The following is an 18,177-nucleotide window of genomic DNA, read 5'->3' as shown; positions in this document are numbered from 1 at the left end:
GTCTATCAAGTTCATTTGCTGCCTCCTGTATGCACTGCTAGCAGCAGTTGCCTATTTAGGCGCATAACAAGCTCTTCCCATGCTCTCTCATGAACTAATTGGGGGCGGGGGGGGGGAGATAACGGTGGAAGAAACCCAAGCAGAAAAGACTATTGTACAAGCTGATCGTCTTCTGTCCACTGGGGAGCAATCCCCTAAGTACTGAAACTCCTCTACAGAGTGTCAGCTCCAACTCCGTCAAGTCAATAATGGTACACAGAAGAAATCTGAATATCAAATCAAGTCTTTATTTTCTTCCACCAAGCACTTCCAAAAGTCGTAAACACAGAGCTACAAAGTTTTCTTCAAAGTTCAATTTTCACATTTGGAAGTTAATATCTGAATGAATGAGGCATTTAACAGTTGCTGAATGCTGAAAGTTTTAAAACTATTTTTATAAGCCCTATCCACAAAAACTAAAACAAAAAAAAACCCAAACAAAAACCACAAAACCCCAAACTCCCCAAGATTTTGAATTCAGCTACATTTTTTAGATCATTAAAACCTTTCAATGCATTCTCCAAAACTATCATCAGTATTTCAAAAGGCTTGTCCACTTTGTGCCCCAATATTCATGGTTGCAAGAAAATCCGGCTATTCCTATCAGCATTGTATTTCCCAATAGGCAACTACAAGCCAGACCAGTTTGGAACAACCACAGTCACTTCCATTTATTTCCCAAAAAGCCTCATAAAATAAAAATGGGGAAGTCACTCTCTCTTGCTTCAGCCTTTAGGCAGACTGAGCATTTGCCATGTGGAAGATTCACTCCATTAGATGCAAACTTTAATATTATGGTTCCATATACATAAAATGCAATTTTACCACTGTAAATTGTTAACCAAAATGAGACTTCATAAATAACAATTAGATTATTTTTCTCTAAAAAATTATCAATTCCTGCCAAGAATATGTATTTAGAACACAACTGTCAGGGTACTGATTTATTTTTTTTTTCAGATAACATACTGAAACAGCAACAATTTTTTCAGTATTAGCAAATAATTTTTGAACACAAGATTTTTTGCAATCATTTTATCCCACCACATTTTTCACATTACATTCATAGTCATTTGTTCAAATGACTACTTTTGTTTATTTTTCTCCCCCAAAATAAATCCTTTAACTCCAGGTTTTGTGGCAGAAAGCTCTCATAAGTATATAAAAAAAGACTCTTCCTGCTTGTACACAGGACACAGGCAGACATACAAACAATTCAAGAAGAATCATGTGCATGCCCTTGAGTGATATGCTGGAGCAGCACCTTTATAATTAAGATTGAGACACCTAATTGCTTAATACTGGATTGTTAAAGCTGTGCGATTACTCTGCACTAAGAACTGCTGTGCCTTGCAAGTGTCCAAAGTTGCATTAGCAGTCATCCAGGTTTAACAAGGAGTTTCCAGAAAAAACATTTGTCTAAAATGATGCAATACCAGCTACTAGTGGTCTTATTTCTCCCTTCCTCCCCTGAACTAAGCCGTAACTTTGACCTATCACTAACAGATGTGATTTATTACAATGTCATCTTCATCTTTGGGAATGCAATGCATTAGAAGTTAGCCAAAGTAGAAGTTACACCATCCACACAGCTTAAGCAAAACCAATGAACAACAAAAAAGTCTGTATGTCAGCAGCAGACTGCCTCTGTCAATAAACTGCATGGCTTGCAAGTGCCTCTAAGTTGCCTGGAGGACACAGCACCGCACTTGGGAAATTTGAGTCTCTGACAATGAACTTCTGCCCACTAGTCACTCGTGCCTGAATGCAGCATCAGAGCTTCTGCAAGTCTCTGGCTTATGGGACGTGTCAAGGAGCTGCCAGTCTGGGAATAGGTCTGCATGTGCGTTCACATTTTACTTTAGAACTACTGTGTGTACCTATATTGATACATGTAGCATAATTCAGAAGACCTGAAAATAACACAGACTTCTAAGAAGTCCAGGCTGAATGCATCACATGAAAACATAGTCACTTGGAGTTGGAAGCAGGACCAGAGAAAGCCACATCCCAGGAACTGCCATAATATCAAGTCAGCTAACATAACCATAAGAAACTAAACTGACATTTTGAAAGCCTGTGTTGTTATAAACAAGGAAAGTGGACACCAGCTTTTTACAATAGCTAATATAACTCAATTTTACCTCTCAATATGGGATAGGAGGTCTGCAAAAAGGGGCAGCAGCAACATTTTACTCATGTCTAATTAGCTAAACCGTTGCATAGATGGAAGTTCATACTGAATCTTTCCCACATGTTCCATACAAAACCAGGAATTAAGAAAATTCAGCAATAATGAGACTGCCCAAAGGATAATTTCTACGTAAACCTTTTTCTGCCTTCATTAAAATGTGAACTATGCAAACAATTATAGTCCCAACACTTCTGATTCACAGAGGGTTCCAAAACAGAGGAGTAGTACAAAGTAGGATTACATCACCTGATGCCAGAACCTTCAGGTACAGGAACCTCAGTGAGGATCTTGAATGACAATTCATACTGCTTTAAAACTGATCTACGAAGTGAAATGTATTTACATTTGTATTGGCTGTCTGTGCTGGTTTTGGCTGGGGTAGAGTTAATTTTCTTCATAGTAGCTAGTACAGGGCTATGTTTTGCATTTGTTCTGGAAACAGTGCTGATAACACAGGGATGTTTTAGTTACTGCTGAGCAGTTCTTGCATGGAGTCAAGGCCTTTTCTGCTCCTCACCCCACCCCACCAGCGAGTAGGCTGGGGGTGCACAAGAAGCTGGGAGGGGACACAGCTGGGACAGCTGACCCCAACTGACCAAAGGGCTATTCCCTAACATATGGCGTCATGCTCAGCAATAAACTAGGGGGGAGGTTGGCCGGGAAGCCGCTGCTTGGGGACTGGCTGGACATCAGTTGGTTGGTGGTGAGCAATTGTTTTCACTTGCATCACCTGTCTTTCTTGGGTTTTATTTTTCTCTCTCTTTGTTATCCCCCCCCCTTAAAATTTTTTATTATCATTATTATTATTTCTTTTTTTAATTAATAAACTGTTTTTCTCTCAACCCATGAGTTTTCTCACTTTTACCCTTCCGATTCTCTCCCCCATCTCACTGGGATGTGGAGAGGGGAGTGAGTGAGCAGCTGTGCGGTGCTTAGTTGCTGGCCAGGGTTAAACCATGACACTGTCCTGCAACACTGGGAACACCTGGGGTCTACAGTACCCATATCCTGTGGAAGCAACGCTTTGATTCATCTATTAACAGTGAATTGAGATAAATATGCTCCAATTTATCTCTGTAGCCCTCTTTGGCTGTAGCATTGTATAGTCTCTTCCCATCTAAATGTAAGTAATGGAAGTAGCTTACAAAATCTGCAGGCTCTTACATATTCATGCCAGTGGCATCAAAGAGGTAGGATATTTCTCATATCACATAAGTTATGGCTTACCTCTCCCTCAGCCCTTTACTTTCTTCACAAGTGGAATGGAAAGATGAGCAGAAGGGTGGGATTGTAACTAGGAGGCATCAAGTTTTCAGGAAACATCTTTACAACCCTATGTAACCTTTACCCTCACTGCCATACTTCCCTCTGAAAAAAAATTCAGGGAAAATTTTCGGTTTTAAGAATTTCATTATGTAGAAATTGTGGTGACACATAGAAACCTGCATCCTTCCAGAACATTGACAGCTCCGTCCTTGTGTACAAGCAAGCTGTGCATCAACTGACATACAACTGTCCCATTATGGCTGAAAACCATATTTAAAATAAAAAGGCTCTAAAGCCTTATTCTCTTGGCACCACTAAGTCCCACCAAAATCTATTTAATGCCCCTGCACTCACTCACAAACCAAGACAACCTTCAAGCAGACAGACTTCTGAACTGAAATGCTCTTTCTACAAGCTGAAGGTTGCAACAGATGAAACTGAGCAATAATTCATTCACCACTGAAATCAGAACTATACACTGCAGACACACCCTGAACTTGCTCTTCTGCTGCAATGAGAGAATTTCAACAGTGAATCATTTTGTAATATACATCGAAATCTGCCTTGAATGCTGAGCACTGAGATAGAAACCACTTTAAGGTAAATCTACCTATCCAATAAGAACAAGTGAACATAACACATCCTTGCAGCTCCCTCATGCTAGCCTGCTCTCTACTTTAAATATTTCTAGTGGGTTTGATCCCAGAGCACTAGATTTTCCTTCCCTGAAGAGACTTAAGTCTTTTTAGTATGCAATTTACTTATATTGCTAAAAGAACAGACTTCTGAAGAAAGGGTTTGTACAGGGTCTTTGCTAAATTGAGGTCTTCTCAACCCCGCTCTATAGTTACGGGAAAATTACACCTATTTCAGTTGCTTTTCCCTCAATTTGAGCTCTTATTTTATGAGTTTTGTATCTTCATAAGCAGAAAAATCGGCTGCAGTGTTGGGATTGACAGAAATTACACTAAGAATGACAACCACTGATAACACACAAGGAATCCATCTCAGTGAACAGAGGAAAGTCTACCAACCAACTCAGATTTTGGTGCAGTAATTCTTCAGTAATGCAACATTGATACAACACTGTATCAATAATAATGTAGAGACTCCTTTGTACTGTCTAACGAATCATTAAATATTCACATTAATCTCTGACCATGTGCCAGTTAAAGACTTAAAATCATTAAACCCTGTGATGTCTCATTTTTCTTGTTACATCCTCCTTCCCAGAAAATGCACCTACAGCTCTTAGAAAAATGAAACAAATACCAGAGAGATGTAGATTCCAGTATCTGGTATTAAATCAGCAGATTTGGATGCTTTTCTGAAATCATTCAGCCACTTCCAAATATTCTGTCTTCAAGTACAAGCAGCGATGTAAATTTGCATTCTACCTTTCAACGTTAGGCAGTATTTTTTGGAGGAGAGTCTGTTGTGGATCTCAGAGTTCTGATTCATTGGCGGTGGCATTACCATAGCTCCTGGAGTTATTTTAAGGTCTGATCCATAACTAATACGTAGATGGCCAAAGCACTCAAGATTCAGCTGCTGAACAACTGTAGTGCAGCACTCTGCAGTAAATCCCTCCATCTCCCAGGCTGCCCTAAAATACCGTGGTGCAAGTTGCAGCTGGTGGCAGCTAATGATGTTCCCCTGCTTGTGGATGCCCTGATTAACTACAGAGTCTCAAATACAAAAAAGCAGTTTGCTACAGCCCTCAAATACAACACAGCCTGAGGAAACAGGTACTTGATCCATGCTGCAGGCAATGACAGCGTAGTTCAATATTTTCAGTCAGAAGCTGAAATGCTTGTTACAAGAGGAGCATCTTGGGGTTTTTTTGATTGGTCATAGTTTAAATGACTTTCTTTTAGTCCCTGATTATTCTTTTTTTTTAAGTGTAGCTCATCCAGTCAGTAGCATTTTAGTGAAAGTGACACTGAACTGTACATAAACAGCACCGATCATAAAGAAAGAGCTGCAAATTCAGTGATATTAGGATGGCCTGCAGGCTGGCGGAGGGCTGTTTATACACGATGAATTTAGGATTTCAGGCTATGAGGACTCCCAAGAGCCACAAGCTCGCCGATATCTGCTTTCCCACTTGGACATTGATCCATGTTTACTAGCTGAAACTGGGACAACTGAAGTTTTTACTATTCCCATTTGTCCGCCCACCACTCTCACAAAGACAGTTGAAGGGGAGGGGGAACAGCTTGCAGGTTACAGCCTCCTATATTAAAGTAGATCTGTTTACTTAACATGGTGGGCTGTAAGTGTGGTGGCTCAGAAACTGGTAAACATCATGTTCTGCTGTACTTGCAGAGTCAGAAAACCTGCAGGTGAACGGGTGAACTGGAGAAGTGGTCTGACAAGTACTTTGTGTATTAATTGGCACTCTTTGGAAAAACACAGAAGGAATTCACGCTGAAAGGATGCGGAGGACACAAGAACCAAGGCAAATCAGAAGTATATACAATTTACCTTCACAAGAGACCTCACCTGAATACAAGACAAAATGTACTGCAAAAACGCTGCACCCCTGAGAATATTTAACTGTTCAGGCAAGTTGCAGTGGGTATAAACAAATACAAACTTCCCTTCGCAACTCTGTAATATTTAGTTCTGTTTCATTTGCATAAGATATAAGTACATCTGATAACTGAGCATGCAAAGACATGGCTGTACTTTCTGAGGAGTATCTAATCTACAGCTGCACAGATATGCACTTTATTATTAAACAGAGAGATAGATCCAAGGTGTTCTTTTAAATCCAATTCTGACTAAAAATAACCCTATAATAACTCCAAGTAAAGGAAGAGCTTACCAGACCATAACCACCCTACGGGTTAGAGAAGAGTCTTAAGGGAGAAAGAACGGCTTGAATAATTAATGTAAATCCTCCTCTCCAGTAAAGTTTGGTGTCTGCAGTTGGTTTATATTTGACAATCCACCTCAATGCACAAGTCCCTTTTAAAAGTACAGGCTTTCATCCTCTGTCCTAAAAATAGTAACGCAAAGGTCACCCACACTTTGCACGGTTAAATGTCGTTTCAAACCGACACAAACGCCCACCGGAAGAACACCCAGACAACTTGAATCCCTCTCTTTCAGGACTTACGGGACGACGTCTAGATCATCCTCCCTGCCTATGAGAAAAATATGCTCCTGCCACCTGAGGTCTCCCAAAGGCGGCCGGCGGCTGCGTTTTGGTGTCACCAGCAAGGCGAAGGGCTGCTCCACGCCACCGCGGAGCTCCCTGCGCAACAGCCCACCGCCCACAGCGGCGGCGATGCAGGGACGAGGCCAGCCGGGCCCGCGGCACCGCCGGGCCGGTCACGCCAGCGGCCGGCACCGGGCTCGCCCGGCGGCAGACAAGCTTTCCTGCCAGCGGGGAGCCCGCCTGACCACCGGGGGCTCGTCGGGCTCAGCGGCCGAGCGCTGCCTCTGAGGTGGGCCCCCCGGCGGGAACGGGGAGCACGTCAAAGGGAGCGGCGAGGCCCCACGGCCCCGAGGCCAGCTCCGCGCCGAGCCCTGTTACCGCCCACCACCGCCACCCCTCAGCCCTGCTGCCGGGCACTCACCGCCGAGGAAGGTGCCGAGGACGAGGCATTTCTTCTTGTGCCGCTTGAGGAAACTCCAGAGGGACCGGAGCATCCTGCGAGCCCGGCCCGGCCCGGCCGCGCCTCGCCTCCCCGCGTCGGCGGAAGGGGCGGTGGCAGCGGCCCCGCCCGCCGTGCCTCGCCGCCCGGCCCCCCGGAAACACCGCCCGTGCTCTGCCGGTGCCGGCCATGGAGGAGGAGGCGGCGGCGGCGGCAGTGGCGTGGATGGACCAGGCCCTCGACGTGGTCAGTGCGGGCGAGGGTCGGGGTGCTCCCGCTGTCCCCCCGGCCGTGAGGGGTGCGGGCGGCCGGGCTTCGCGCTCCCGCTGGGGGAAGCCTCGGAGGAGGCCTGAGGGGAGCGGGGAGCCCCGGGGCGGGCGGGCGGGCTGGGGCCTTCCTCGCGGCAGCGCTGAGGGGGCGGGAGAATGGGGCGGGAGAATGGGGGTTCTTAAAGCCTGTCTCGTGCCTCCCGCAGGTAACGATGTCCGGTTCCTTGCGTTTGTCTGTCTGTCCTGCAGGCTAAAGAGGCGCTGGAGAAGGGGGAGGTTCCCGTCGGTTGCCTCCTGGTGTACAACGGCGAGGTGATAGGGAGGGGCGGGAACGAGGTCAACGAGACGAAGAACGTGAGTTGGGGCGAGGGGGTCCCCGGGGCGGGGCCGGGCGAGGGGGTCCCGGGGAGGCCTTTGCCGCCCGCCCTGCGCCTGGCTGCGGTGGCCCCGCTGCGGCGCCTGCCGGGCGCGGTTCGGCTGTGCCAGCCCTGGCCGCCGCGGGAGCTGCGGGGAGATGACGGGCGGCTCTCGGGAAGCGTCGTCTCGGCGCCCAGCTGCGGTGAGGAAGCAAGCGGGTGCCAGGAGTACCGGGATAGAAAGCAAAGCAGGGAAGACCGTGGAGTCGTGGTGTAAACTGGAGACGCTGTCGTTCCTGGAAAGTGTTGAGGTTTCAGACGTGCTCTCTGGAGGCCTTTAAAGTCATCTGGGGGTTAAGAGTGAGAAAAGAGTGACCTGTGCGGCCTTTCTGTTGGAATTCCTGCCATAGACACTCCAGAAACAGTTTGTGTTGTTAGCAAACTGGCGTTTTCATGCTATGTGATAAGGGTATCTGAAAAGCAATGAAATATAAACTGCAAATCCAGCTCTGTTGCTTTTCTAGGAAAACTGCCGTACAAATAAAGGAATAAATAAATAACAGTCTCATTTTGGAAGGGGCAGGGGTAAGACAAGGAGTTGTGAAGTTGCGTCGAGTTACAGAATGTGTAGGCTAACAAATTGTCATGTTTAGTTTACAAAAACTGTTCCTTTGACAAAATTGTTCTTTCTAAAAAATACTGCTTGTAAATTTTAGATGATGATTGCAACGTTAGCCATCAAATTAGATCTCATACATGCTGAGAGACCCATTAAAGCCAACAGGGATTTTGTGCAACTGGAAGTTTTGCATAAATGGATCTGATTGCAGGATCTGGCTGTAACTTATATTCGATGTCTCAAATCTGAAAATATAATGAAAGGTGAAAATGAGTTTTTTAAGCTCAAAAATGTAACAGTAAAAATGATTCATTTTTACTAACTTGTGCTACAGGACAATCCATAACGTATTAAAATAATTCTAATACAACTGAAGAAAGTCAGATGACAGAGAAGCTAGGTATCTCAAGTTAAATCAGCATAAACACTGTGGGGAAGCAGACACTTCTTAGGAAAATTGTGCCAGAGATAGTAATGCTGTGTAAAAATCACACAGGTTGAACATAACTGACAAGACTGATGATAAAACCAGATTCAGCTTAAAAATATTAGGGAAGCTTTCAGACTTTTTTTGTGTTAACATCGGGGTTGTCTGAAGGTATGTGCTTAAATCCAAGCAGCCTCATTTCAAAAATTCATCTGCATTTTGGAAACAGTAAACTGTTAATATCTTTGAAAGCCAGTCCTTTTTTCAATTTCTGTTTAGCTCAAGTTTCAGTTCTTTTGTGGCTTAACTTTCATAAATGCTTACATTATAGTGATTGGAAATGCTGGGTATTCAGTGCTTTTAAATTTTGTATCAGATACCTAATTGCTCCATATAGTCTAAAAGAAAATGCGAGCTTGAAAGAGGCACTTGCTGGGAAATGTGAATGCAGGAAATTGTTTTCAGTTTTCTCCTAACGATTTCTGGCATTATTTAGGAACAATCCTGGGGAAAAAACCCCTCTTGAACCATTGAGGCAGTTCCAGCAGAAGTCATAAATTTGTCAAGGTCCATTGAAACTAATTTCTTGTCCCACATCACATTGGAGGAATTCTCCAGAACATCATTCCTCAGATGGCTAGAAAACATCCAATTTCCAGTTTTAAACTTTTTATGGTCTGTTTTTATCTCTCTGTTCTTGTGCCAGCATCATCCTTTATTTTACACAGCTTAGAGGTATTTAAAGTTATATTCCCTTTTGGCTTTTGTTTTTCCCTGTTTTCCCCAAGCCAGCTGTTTAACCTCCTCTCAGAAGATAGGCTTTCTTTCTGTGTTCATTCTAATAATTCTTGTATACATCCATTCCAGCTTTGATTCATCTTTCTTGAATTCACTTAACCAGAACTGTATACTTTATTCCAGATGATGGACTTTCTCTTGTGCCTTGTTTGATAACCATAATACTTCCTACTCTTCCTGGAAATAAGTCCACCCATTTTTTCTGGAGCTGCCTTGGTCTTTAATGCTGTTTTGTTATTCCTCATTTGTTGTTTTTGGTTTTTTTGTTGTTGTTGTTGTTTGTTTTTTTTTTTTTTACTCCTGTCTATAAGGCCATCCAATTCTTGAGTGATACTCTCACCCGGTCTCTTCTGATGATGTTGTTTATCACATGAAAGACATCACATCGTTAGCTATTTTCTGTAGGTGTTTCTCCAGTTAATGCCAATGTCACAACTGAAAACATTTAAGCAAAATTATCTTTGAGCATCTTTGCTAATTAGTTCCCTCTGGATAAATATTTCTCCTTTCACTGGAATGTCTCTTCTTTGCTTGCTCACCTTACATTTCTTGTGCTATGCTGTTTTCCCCAGACTGACAATAATTTCATGTGTTGTGCTGTGCCAGGTGCTTTGTAGACGTTCAGAGAGATGAGACCGGTGTTTCTCTTGCCTAGAAAAAACATTTGTCAAAGTAAGTTACTAGGTTAATTTAGTGTCAGCTATCTTATGTAAATCCACATTGTATTTTATTTAATTTCCCTTTTATAGACTAGCCCTTATAATACTACCTTCAAAGTTTGTTATGTTGCATGTTTTGCTGTTAGAACTATCCTGGATCTGTAGATGTCAGGATTGTATGTCCTTCCTGTTTTTCATTACAGTGAGTGATTGCTCTGACAGGTTTCAGTCACATGATACTCTCCGTTGATATATCAAAAGCATTGTTATGGGATTGGCAGCCTCATGCACAAGTTCTTTAGTATTTTTCTGATGGAGATGATCTATCAACTTGGGTTTTTGCCCCTCATCTCTCTTCCATGCCCTAGGCAATTTCATCATTTTAACGTTGTAATTCTGTATCCCATATGCTGTAATTTCTGCTTCCATACTCTTATTCTGCCTTTTGACCAAATTCTCTGCATAATTTTTATTGAAAAGGCAAATATTAATTTTGTTTTGGAGTAGTACTATAATTATATTTGAGCGTCATCTCAAGGTCACTGTAGTAGTTCTAACTAATTTTTCACATTTTGTCTCAAGACATTTTTACTTTTCATGTAATTTGTTTTGCAAGGTTGACATTTGGCGATTCTTCTTAGCCTTTGCTATTGGCTTTTTTCACTCCTTGCAAACTTTCTTTCCACTTTTAAAAAATTATCATTTATCCAGTTAGATCTGCAGTCTTTCCCTACAATTTTGCCCGTGCTCAGGAATCAACTTGCCACTAGGTTTTGTGTCAAATAAATTCCCTGTCTTCTCCTTAAGTAAATCCCTGCATCCTCTGATCTAAGTGACTGGAGTTAGGAGCAGGTAGTGCCTTCTTTATGCCCTCTTCCGTTCTCTTCTGAAACTGCTCATTTTGGCAAAAAGATTTAATTGCTGAAAGCTCTCCAATTTTTTCAGTCTGTCTCCTGTCCCCCTGCATACTTTGTTTCTGCTCTGCATGTCCATAGCAGAACACATTAATGACAGAGATACTGCCGCTTACTCTGTGGAAGTTATTTGCAAAATTATTGATCATCATCACATTCTTCTGGAAAAAGTTGCTGTTGGAAGAAGGGAGTTTATATGCAGCTGTGTTTGTTTTATTTTATTTTTTTAGGAGCATGGCTGTGGCATCAGCATTTCAAAATAGTTAGGCATGTCATTACTTGTATTCATCGGGCAATAGTGCAACAAATGTCTGTGTAAGACATTCGTTTTCAACAGCCTGGCGATGCAGTCAAAAGCTTGTGCCAGTACTGTGTTTCCTCTGGCAGCTCCCACACTTGCTTGTTCACAGTCTTGCCTCAGACCAACCTGCAGATTTTCTTCCTTATAACATATGTGACCCTTCCCAACTAGAACTCCTTTTTTTTTTTTTCTTGGCATCTTTATTCCCATGTGTGGTGCAATCATTCGCTTCCCGCTAAAATGCTGTCTGTCTTTGGTCCTTTGTTGATACATGCAGACTTCTCTGTTATCTTCTGTTGGGTCATTGTAGCATGCGTCTTTGCCCAGATCATCTTGCAAGTACAGTACGCGGTAATTGAAAATGAAGTATTGTTTGTACTCTTAAATTACTAATGAAGCCACAAGATAATATAGAACTTTGAGCTTTGGCACCCTTTACTCTCACTTGTTAATTCTTGTCTAAGATTTAGAAGGTAAGCTTTTCAGGGCACTGATGGTATCTTTATTTGTCTATAAAACATTTGCCACAGTTTGGGGCACTATTTTAAGGCTTTGTCAAGGCTTTTTCCCCACTGACGTCAGCTTCAAATAATTTCTCCTTGGAACACCATTTGCCACTTTTTCTCTTGCTACTCTTACCTGCTTTTGTTTTCTTGGCTTTAAAATAACGTATAAGATTGGGAAAGTTAAAAACCAGTAGGGGCTTACAGAAGCTTATTAATTGAGTCAGTGACTCAAAATGAAAATCATCTTTTTTGTATGCTATTTTACACGCAGCAAGTCAATAAAAAAAGACTGTCTAGTCATAGCTCAATACAAAATAAAATCTTAAGACAGACCTGGAAGGTCAGTTTTTCCCCCATATCTTGTCTTTTAAGAGGGACCTTTAGTAGATGCGTACAGAAGGAGCTCAAGAAACAAGAAGAGTAGTGTAAACCTTCCCCTTGCATATCCTTTCCAGTTCTGAAAGTGAATAGCTTAGGGACTTCCAGAGCTCAAAACTGTATCTGGATCATTGTTTCTGATAGCTGTCTGTGCACATATCCTCCATGAATTTGTCTAAACCTTTTTTGAACTCATTTATGTTTTTGGCTTCCATAGCATCCTGTGGCAATGAGTTCCACAATTTAATTATGTGCTTTGTGAAAGAGTACTTCCTTTTGTTTGTTTTAAATCTGCTGCCTGATAATTTCATTGGGTGCCCACTTGTTATGAGAAATAATAAATAACAACTTACTGTTTGCTTTTCCACAATTTTTCTTGATTTTTTTATAAACCTCTAACTGTAGTCATCTTAACTTGGAAAACTAATGACTGTATCTGGTGAGTTAAGAGCCGTAGTCTAGTTAGTCTCTGTATGGAGACTGTTCTGTAACTTGGATAATCCTTTCTCACCCTGTGGTGAATTTGTCCTGGTGTTATCATGTCTTCATGAGGGGAGATGACCAAACCAGTATGTATTACTTCAGATGCAGATGCACTGGAGTCTAGTAATATTCTATATTAGTGTAATCTCTTTTGTGTAGCTGTCTTCTATTACTGCAGAAGCCGATATGACTTACAGCAGCTGCATGTTTTTTCTTAACTTGTACTCCCAAGATCAGCAGAGGCCTAAAAGCTACTCGGTGGACTCAGTATAAAGCAGTGTCATAGGTTAGAGGCATGTTTTCTTCCAGTAATGAAGGCTTATTGCTTATGTGCTTTCAATTCATGCTCAGGAGTTGAAAAGCCAATATGGTATTTATGCCTCTTCTGATCTGAGGGGCACAAAATTAGAATAGCCACAACTCAGACTTGCGAGTTACAGTAGCTGTAGTAGTTCTGAGGCATCATTCTGCTGGAGGGCGTTGTGGTTTGTGTCTCTAAGGTGTGTGCGCTGAGACTTCAGCTGGTGTGATCTCATTTATTCCACTAGGGAACCTTCATGGCAACATTTCACTAGCAGGTCTTGAGGAATCATGTCTGCATATTGATTCAGATCCATGTTTTTATTCCAAGTGGGTTCATTACTATGTTAGTTCAGATCACAAGTGCACTCATGGAATAAATTTCTTGATTGTGTCTGCTTACCATGCTTTGGTTTGTGTCTCAGAGATGGCAAACTGTCTTCCTTTCCTTCCTTTCTATACTGAAAAGATGCACTTGGGGACCATACGTAATGCACTCCAGCTGTTGCTGGGAATATACCATCCATGGGACTAAAGTGGAGCTAGGCCAGTGTGAACTCCCCTGAATTGGTGTTGAGTCCTCAGCTCTGTTTTGCTCTACAGATACACTCCTCTTGTGCTGCGCCATTTGCTAATGGAGGCATAGGAAACGTAGATCTCTGTAGGAGTTTTAAAACATTTTTAAACAGTATTAAACTTACCTCTAACTTACTTATACTTGAGTCCTTTGCCATATATCGTAGAGCATCTCACAGTTATCACCACAGATCTTCACCGTGCTAAAGTGTTAACCCAAGTTCATATATTGAGAGGAAGTTATCTAAAGTCACATAAAGACACATGTAGGAGAGTTACAAGTATAATTGGGATTGATTAAGTCTTAGTCTAATGCCTGTGTCAAAAACATCCTTTTCCCAGAATAGATTAAAAAGAAGGAAAATACTAACAGCCTTAATTCAAATAAGCATCAGGCTTTGTAACTAGAGAGTCATTTCATAACTAGTACTTTGTGATATTTTTGCTGTGACATTTGATTGGCAAAACACACTGCTGCAGACATTCCAGAGCAATACTAGGACATTACTGATTGTTTTTGTCTCTCTGCAATTAAAGTCAACACTTCTTTTCTGTTCAGGGTTTTGTGCCATACCTATTGCTGTGACCTCTGAGATACTCATCATTCCGTTGTCTTGGATTAAAAAAAGATAAATCAATATTCTTCTGTCTTTTTGTAATCAGGCATATGCTGTAATCCGTGCCTATTACTTGAGGGACTTACTGTACATGTACATATTCCCAGGCAGCATTAAACCTGATGCAAACTGAAAATACTGTGTCTACACAGTAGGCCAAGCAGTTCCAGAAGCATATTGAAATTATTGCATATTCATTCCGTGCAGGCACAGTAACATTGTCAGAGGGAGGAAAAGGTACCAAGCAGGAGCAGTTTCTTAGTATTTCCAGAGAAATTAACCCGGCCTGCATTCTTGCTCTTGGAAGCACAGTGGGCTAGATCAGTTGTTCTGTTGGGCTTTGTGTGTCCCTTAAGTCCCAAGTAGAGCTTTCATGTCTTGTCTTACTATGCTGGCATGACAGAGAGAGGAGAACTTCTGAGCAGACTCCTCTGCCTAGGAACAGGTAGAAGATAAAACTGGTTTGTGCTTGTGGATCTTGTGTGTGCCGCACATGAGACTGAGGTTGAATACGTTCTTTCTTGGGCTGAGTATTTCTTCTGCCATTTGGGCTGCATGAAATTTCTTCTGCAACTTGAACCAGCAAACAGGTGTACTAAAAAGCGACTTCTCAAGAAAGCATTACGTTACTACTTTAACAGAAGTGAAAATAAATGCATTATTAATAAATCAGATGTCAGGCTATCATGCCTTTGACTTGAAAGAATAATTTTATGACATTACACTTTATTTCACTTATGTCTGTACAAGTGAGAAGCTTCAAGCTGTGAATCAATGCAAACTTTACAAAAACGTTTCTTTTTGTCTCCTAGGCTACTCGACATGCAGAAATGGTGGCAATCGATCAGGTCCTTGACTGGTGCAAGCAACACAACAGAGATTATACAGAAGTGTTTCCACAGTCAGTATTGTATGTTACTGTAGAGCCTTGTATCATGTGTGCAGCTGCCGTGCGCTTGATGAGTATCCTTTCATGCTTATTCATGCTGGGAAACCATACCTGAAAATGTTACTCTTTTGGCAGTGAGCCCACAGAGAAGGGCCTGACACTGTCAGGCAAAGCCAACAGGGGTACCATCTTATGGTTTGAGAGTCTGCACCCACCTCCATTTACTGCATGGTAAATAGTGAGAGACTCAAGAATGAAAGAGAAAAGGTGCAATTATGACAAACAATGATTTCTCTTAGGGATGTAAAAATACATTTGAGAGATATCTGTTGTTATGTAAAATGAGCTAATCTCAGTTCAGTGTTCAGCTTTGAATGTTGCAACAACTGGTAAACCATGGCTTTATATGCCTCTGCTTTGGGGTTCATGCTTCTCCTTTTCTGAGGAAGGTGGGATGTGCATCTTCAGCAATACATCTTACATTACTCAGAAGTAAGTTCTGATTTTGAGGGAGGAACTGTAGTGCAAACTAATCTAGTTTGAAAAGTACAAGCGCGTTTTAGTGAAATGTAATGACTACTTAAATCAGGCTACTTTACTTCCTGCTTGTGTTTCACTTAACTTAATACCTTAACTCATTCACATAAATTCCACGGGTCGTATATGGCTGTCGAAATGAGCGATTTGGAGGCTGTGGCTCAGTTTTGAGCATCTCATCTGATGATATGGTGGACACAGGAGAACCATTTGAAGTAAGCTATAGAATGTTTTCCTTTGTTTTTCAGCTAGGGTACTGTGCCTAGCTTTGTTACCATGCTTTGAGAATGTTATGCATCAGTTTAAGAGAACTCAGATGAAAGATGATGAGAAGTCAAGTAAACTTGACTTTACAAGAAAATAATGTTAAAAAAAAATAAATCAAGTCCTTAAATTAAAGAAAATTGAGGAAAAGCCTGATGACAGTCGTAAAATATTTAAAAGGATGCATCAAAGAGGAAAGGAAAGAATTATACTTGTGGAACAAGGTAAGGAATAAATATATCTAAAAGATGTGTAATACTTAGAACAGTAAGTGTATGCTGCAGGAAGAGATGAGGGAAAAATTATTTTAAACTGCAGAATGTACAAACACATAATCAATAAAGATCAAGTAACAGCAACTTACTAAGTTACTTGTTTTTAGCTGAGCCACTGTAAGTTATTGTATTTTTGCTCCCAGTCTATCCATATATGAGGTAAAATGCATTAGCTTAGATCTACTTCATATAGTTCAAATCCCAAAATAAATATGGACTGCAAAAGTAGCAGAGGAGACTTAGTTTAGATATCAGGAAACTTTCTGAACAGTAAGGATACTGAAGGGCTGGAACAGAGTGTCTGGGGAGAATGAGGCATCTTTGTCATTTAAGAAAGGCTGAACAAGCATTCAGTGGAAGTATAGTATACGTAAATCTAGACATTTTACAGCACTATACCTGGATACCTATACATACATATAGATAGAGAGTATTTATAGCATTATATTTGTTACATTATATGCAGTTGTAGATGATCCTGCCTTATACAAGGATACTGATTAGGGTTCTTAGAGTTCTTTTTCACGCTTAACATTTATGATTTAATGAATGTAACACATAAGTAATATATTTCATCATTGTAAATTAGCACTAAAGGCTCAAGGCTCAGAAAGAATTTTAGTCAGCAAGATGATACTGTTTGGCAGTCCAGTGTAAAGATATTAAGCATCTTTCTGTCAGGGTGTTTGTGAGACTAGCATCTGAATTAATTTGTATAGTCAGTACTGGAAGAGTGTTCATTTGCTAACAATGGCATGTGGTATTTAATTTTTCTATATGTTCAGAAGAAAGAAAGGAGAAGATTCTTGCTACTACAAATCCTTCTTTTATTTCTGTAGGCAACTGCAGTGGGATGTATAGGTGTAATTCATTATTTTCTAGTGTGGGTGCAGATTCATTTAGTGTTAGTGAGATTTAAACACTTTGTCATTAATGTTCATAGCCTGGAAAAATATTTTGAAAGGACCAAAAAGGTCTGAGAGGTGACTGTTAGGAATAAAGAATAGGCATGTGGACACATGTTGTCTGGTAGGAATCTTATCCACGAATACCTAGGTGCATGTCTCTTAGTTTCCAAGTGCTTGAAGACTATATGAAGTAAGTTGGAAACACATTAATAAGAAAGTTTGTTTTGCCTATCTTTAAGTTTAGGGAAATTATTTACTCTGCTAAGCCTCAACATAGTATTTTTCAAACATATGAGGTATTCAACCTGAAAAGGAGATTTTCTGACCCCCAGATAGTTAAAGGTACGTGTTAAATTAGTGGAATAGACAGTACAGTGGTTTACAATTATTCTGTACTTAAGGCATTATTGTGAAGCATAGAATATGTTATTCTCAGATGCGCTCATGAACATCATTCTAATTTGAACAGTGCGTTTCTGGCTATCGTGCCAAAGAAGCAGTGGAAATGTTAAAAGCTTTCTACAGACAAGAAAATCCCAATGGTAGGTTTCACATTAATGGAACCGTTTTGATCCTAACCTAATTTAAAAGAATGCTGGCATTGGTATTACTGTAATTCACTTCTGATGTTTTTTCTCCCTTTCTGTTTCTTCTTGGCAGCACCAAAATCAAAAGTACGGAAAAAGGACCATCGTAATTAGCCCTACACTGATGGGACACAGAAACTTAACCAAAAAATGATACGTGATGTTTCTTCAGCGTCCTTCTTTTTTAAAACGTACAGTCCAATTAAACTATGTCTAATGTTCTGTACAGAGTTTTTACTAACAGTATGCTTACTACCTGTTCCTGCGTTTCCATGTATGTGATTTCTTGTGATCATACATGACCAAGCAGAAGAGTAAGTGGCTCTTTTTAGAAAGAGGAAAATTCATGGTTCAAGTTCACTTGTTTACAGCCAGATGGATCCATTAAAATGATGCCATTCTGTACAGCA

General features: G+C 41.1%; 2 protein-coding genes across 4 annotated transcripts in view; one reads left to right on the top strand and one right to left on the bottom strand.

Annotated features, from left to right (window-relative positions):
* The window catches only part of PEX3 (peroxisomal biogenesis factor 3), a 20,784-nt gene extending 13,541 nt beyond the window's left edge, over nucleotides 1-7,243 (bottom strand). The window contains exons 1-2 of one of the 2 annotated variants that reach the window (XM_072856005.1): nucleotides 7,087-7,220; nucleotides 6,330-6,503 (exon numbers count right to left, since the gene is read on the bottom strand). Coding sequence is in view for 1 of the 2 variants with exons in the window: in XM_072856004.1 (XP_072712105.1) it covers nucleotides 7,087-7,159 (73 nt within the window). In the remaining variant the exon portion in view is untranslated. Of the gene's footprint in view, nucleotides 1-6,329; nucleotides 6,504-7,086 lie in introns of both variants that reach the window. The other variant, XM_072856004.1, reaches the window with a different exon arrangement.
* Nucleotides 7,218-18,177, top strand: ADAT2 (adenosine deaminase tRNA specific 2). Of its 2 annotated transcripts, XM_072856006.1 has the most exons (6): nucleotides 7,218-7,350; nucleotides 7,623-7,727; nucleotides 15,120-15,270; nucleotides 15,842-15,948; nucleotides 17,650-17,722; nucleotides 17,841-18,177. In XM_072856006.1, the coding sequence occupies exons 1-6, from the start codon at nucleotides 7,294-7,296 to the stop codon at nucleotides 17,879-17,881; spliced, it is 534 nt and encodes a 177-aa protein (XP_072712107.1). In that variant the 5' UTR covers nucleotides 7,218-7,293; the 3' UTR covers nucleotides 17,882-18,177. The 2 variants fall into 2 exon arrangements, with proteins under 2 accessions (XP_072712107.1, XP_072712108.1); XM_072856007.1 differs by lacking the exon at nucleotides 17,650-17,722.

This window comes from Ciconia boyciana, chromosome 3 (genome assembly GCF_034638445.1).
Source record: "Ciconia boyciana chromosome 3, ASM3463844v1, whole genome shotgun sequence".
In the NCBI taxonomy this organism is placed as follows: domain Eukaryota; kingdom Metazoa; phylum Chordata; class Aves; order Ciconiiformes; family Ciconiidae; genus Ciconia; species Ciconia boyciana.
Note: the sequence above shows the minus strand (reverse complement) of the source record. Positions and strands in the feature narration are given on the sequence as shown.

Excerpts from the sequence above, each read along its gene's own strand:
- ADAT2 (XM_072856006.1), top strand. The coding sequence starts at position 7,294 with ATGGAGGAGGAGGCGGCGGCGGCGGCAGTGGCGTGGATGGACCAGGCC. Across the intron at positions 15,949-17,649 it reads ACACAGGAGAACCATTTGAA|TGCGTTTCTGGCTATCGTGC; the intron begins GTAAGCTATAGA and ends TAATTTGAACAG. Across the intron at positions 17,723-17,840 it reads CAGACAAGAAAATCCCAATG|CACCAAAATCAAAAGTACGG; the intron begins GTAGGTTTCACA and ends TCTTCTTGGCAG.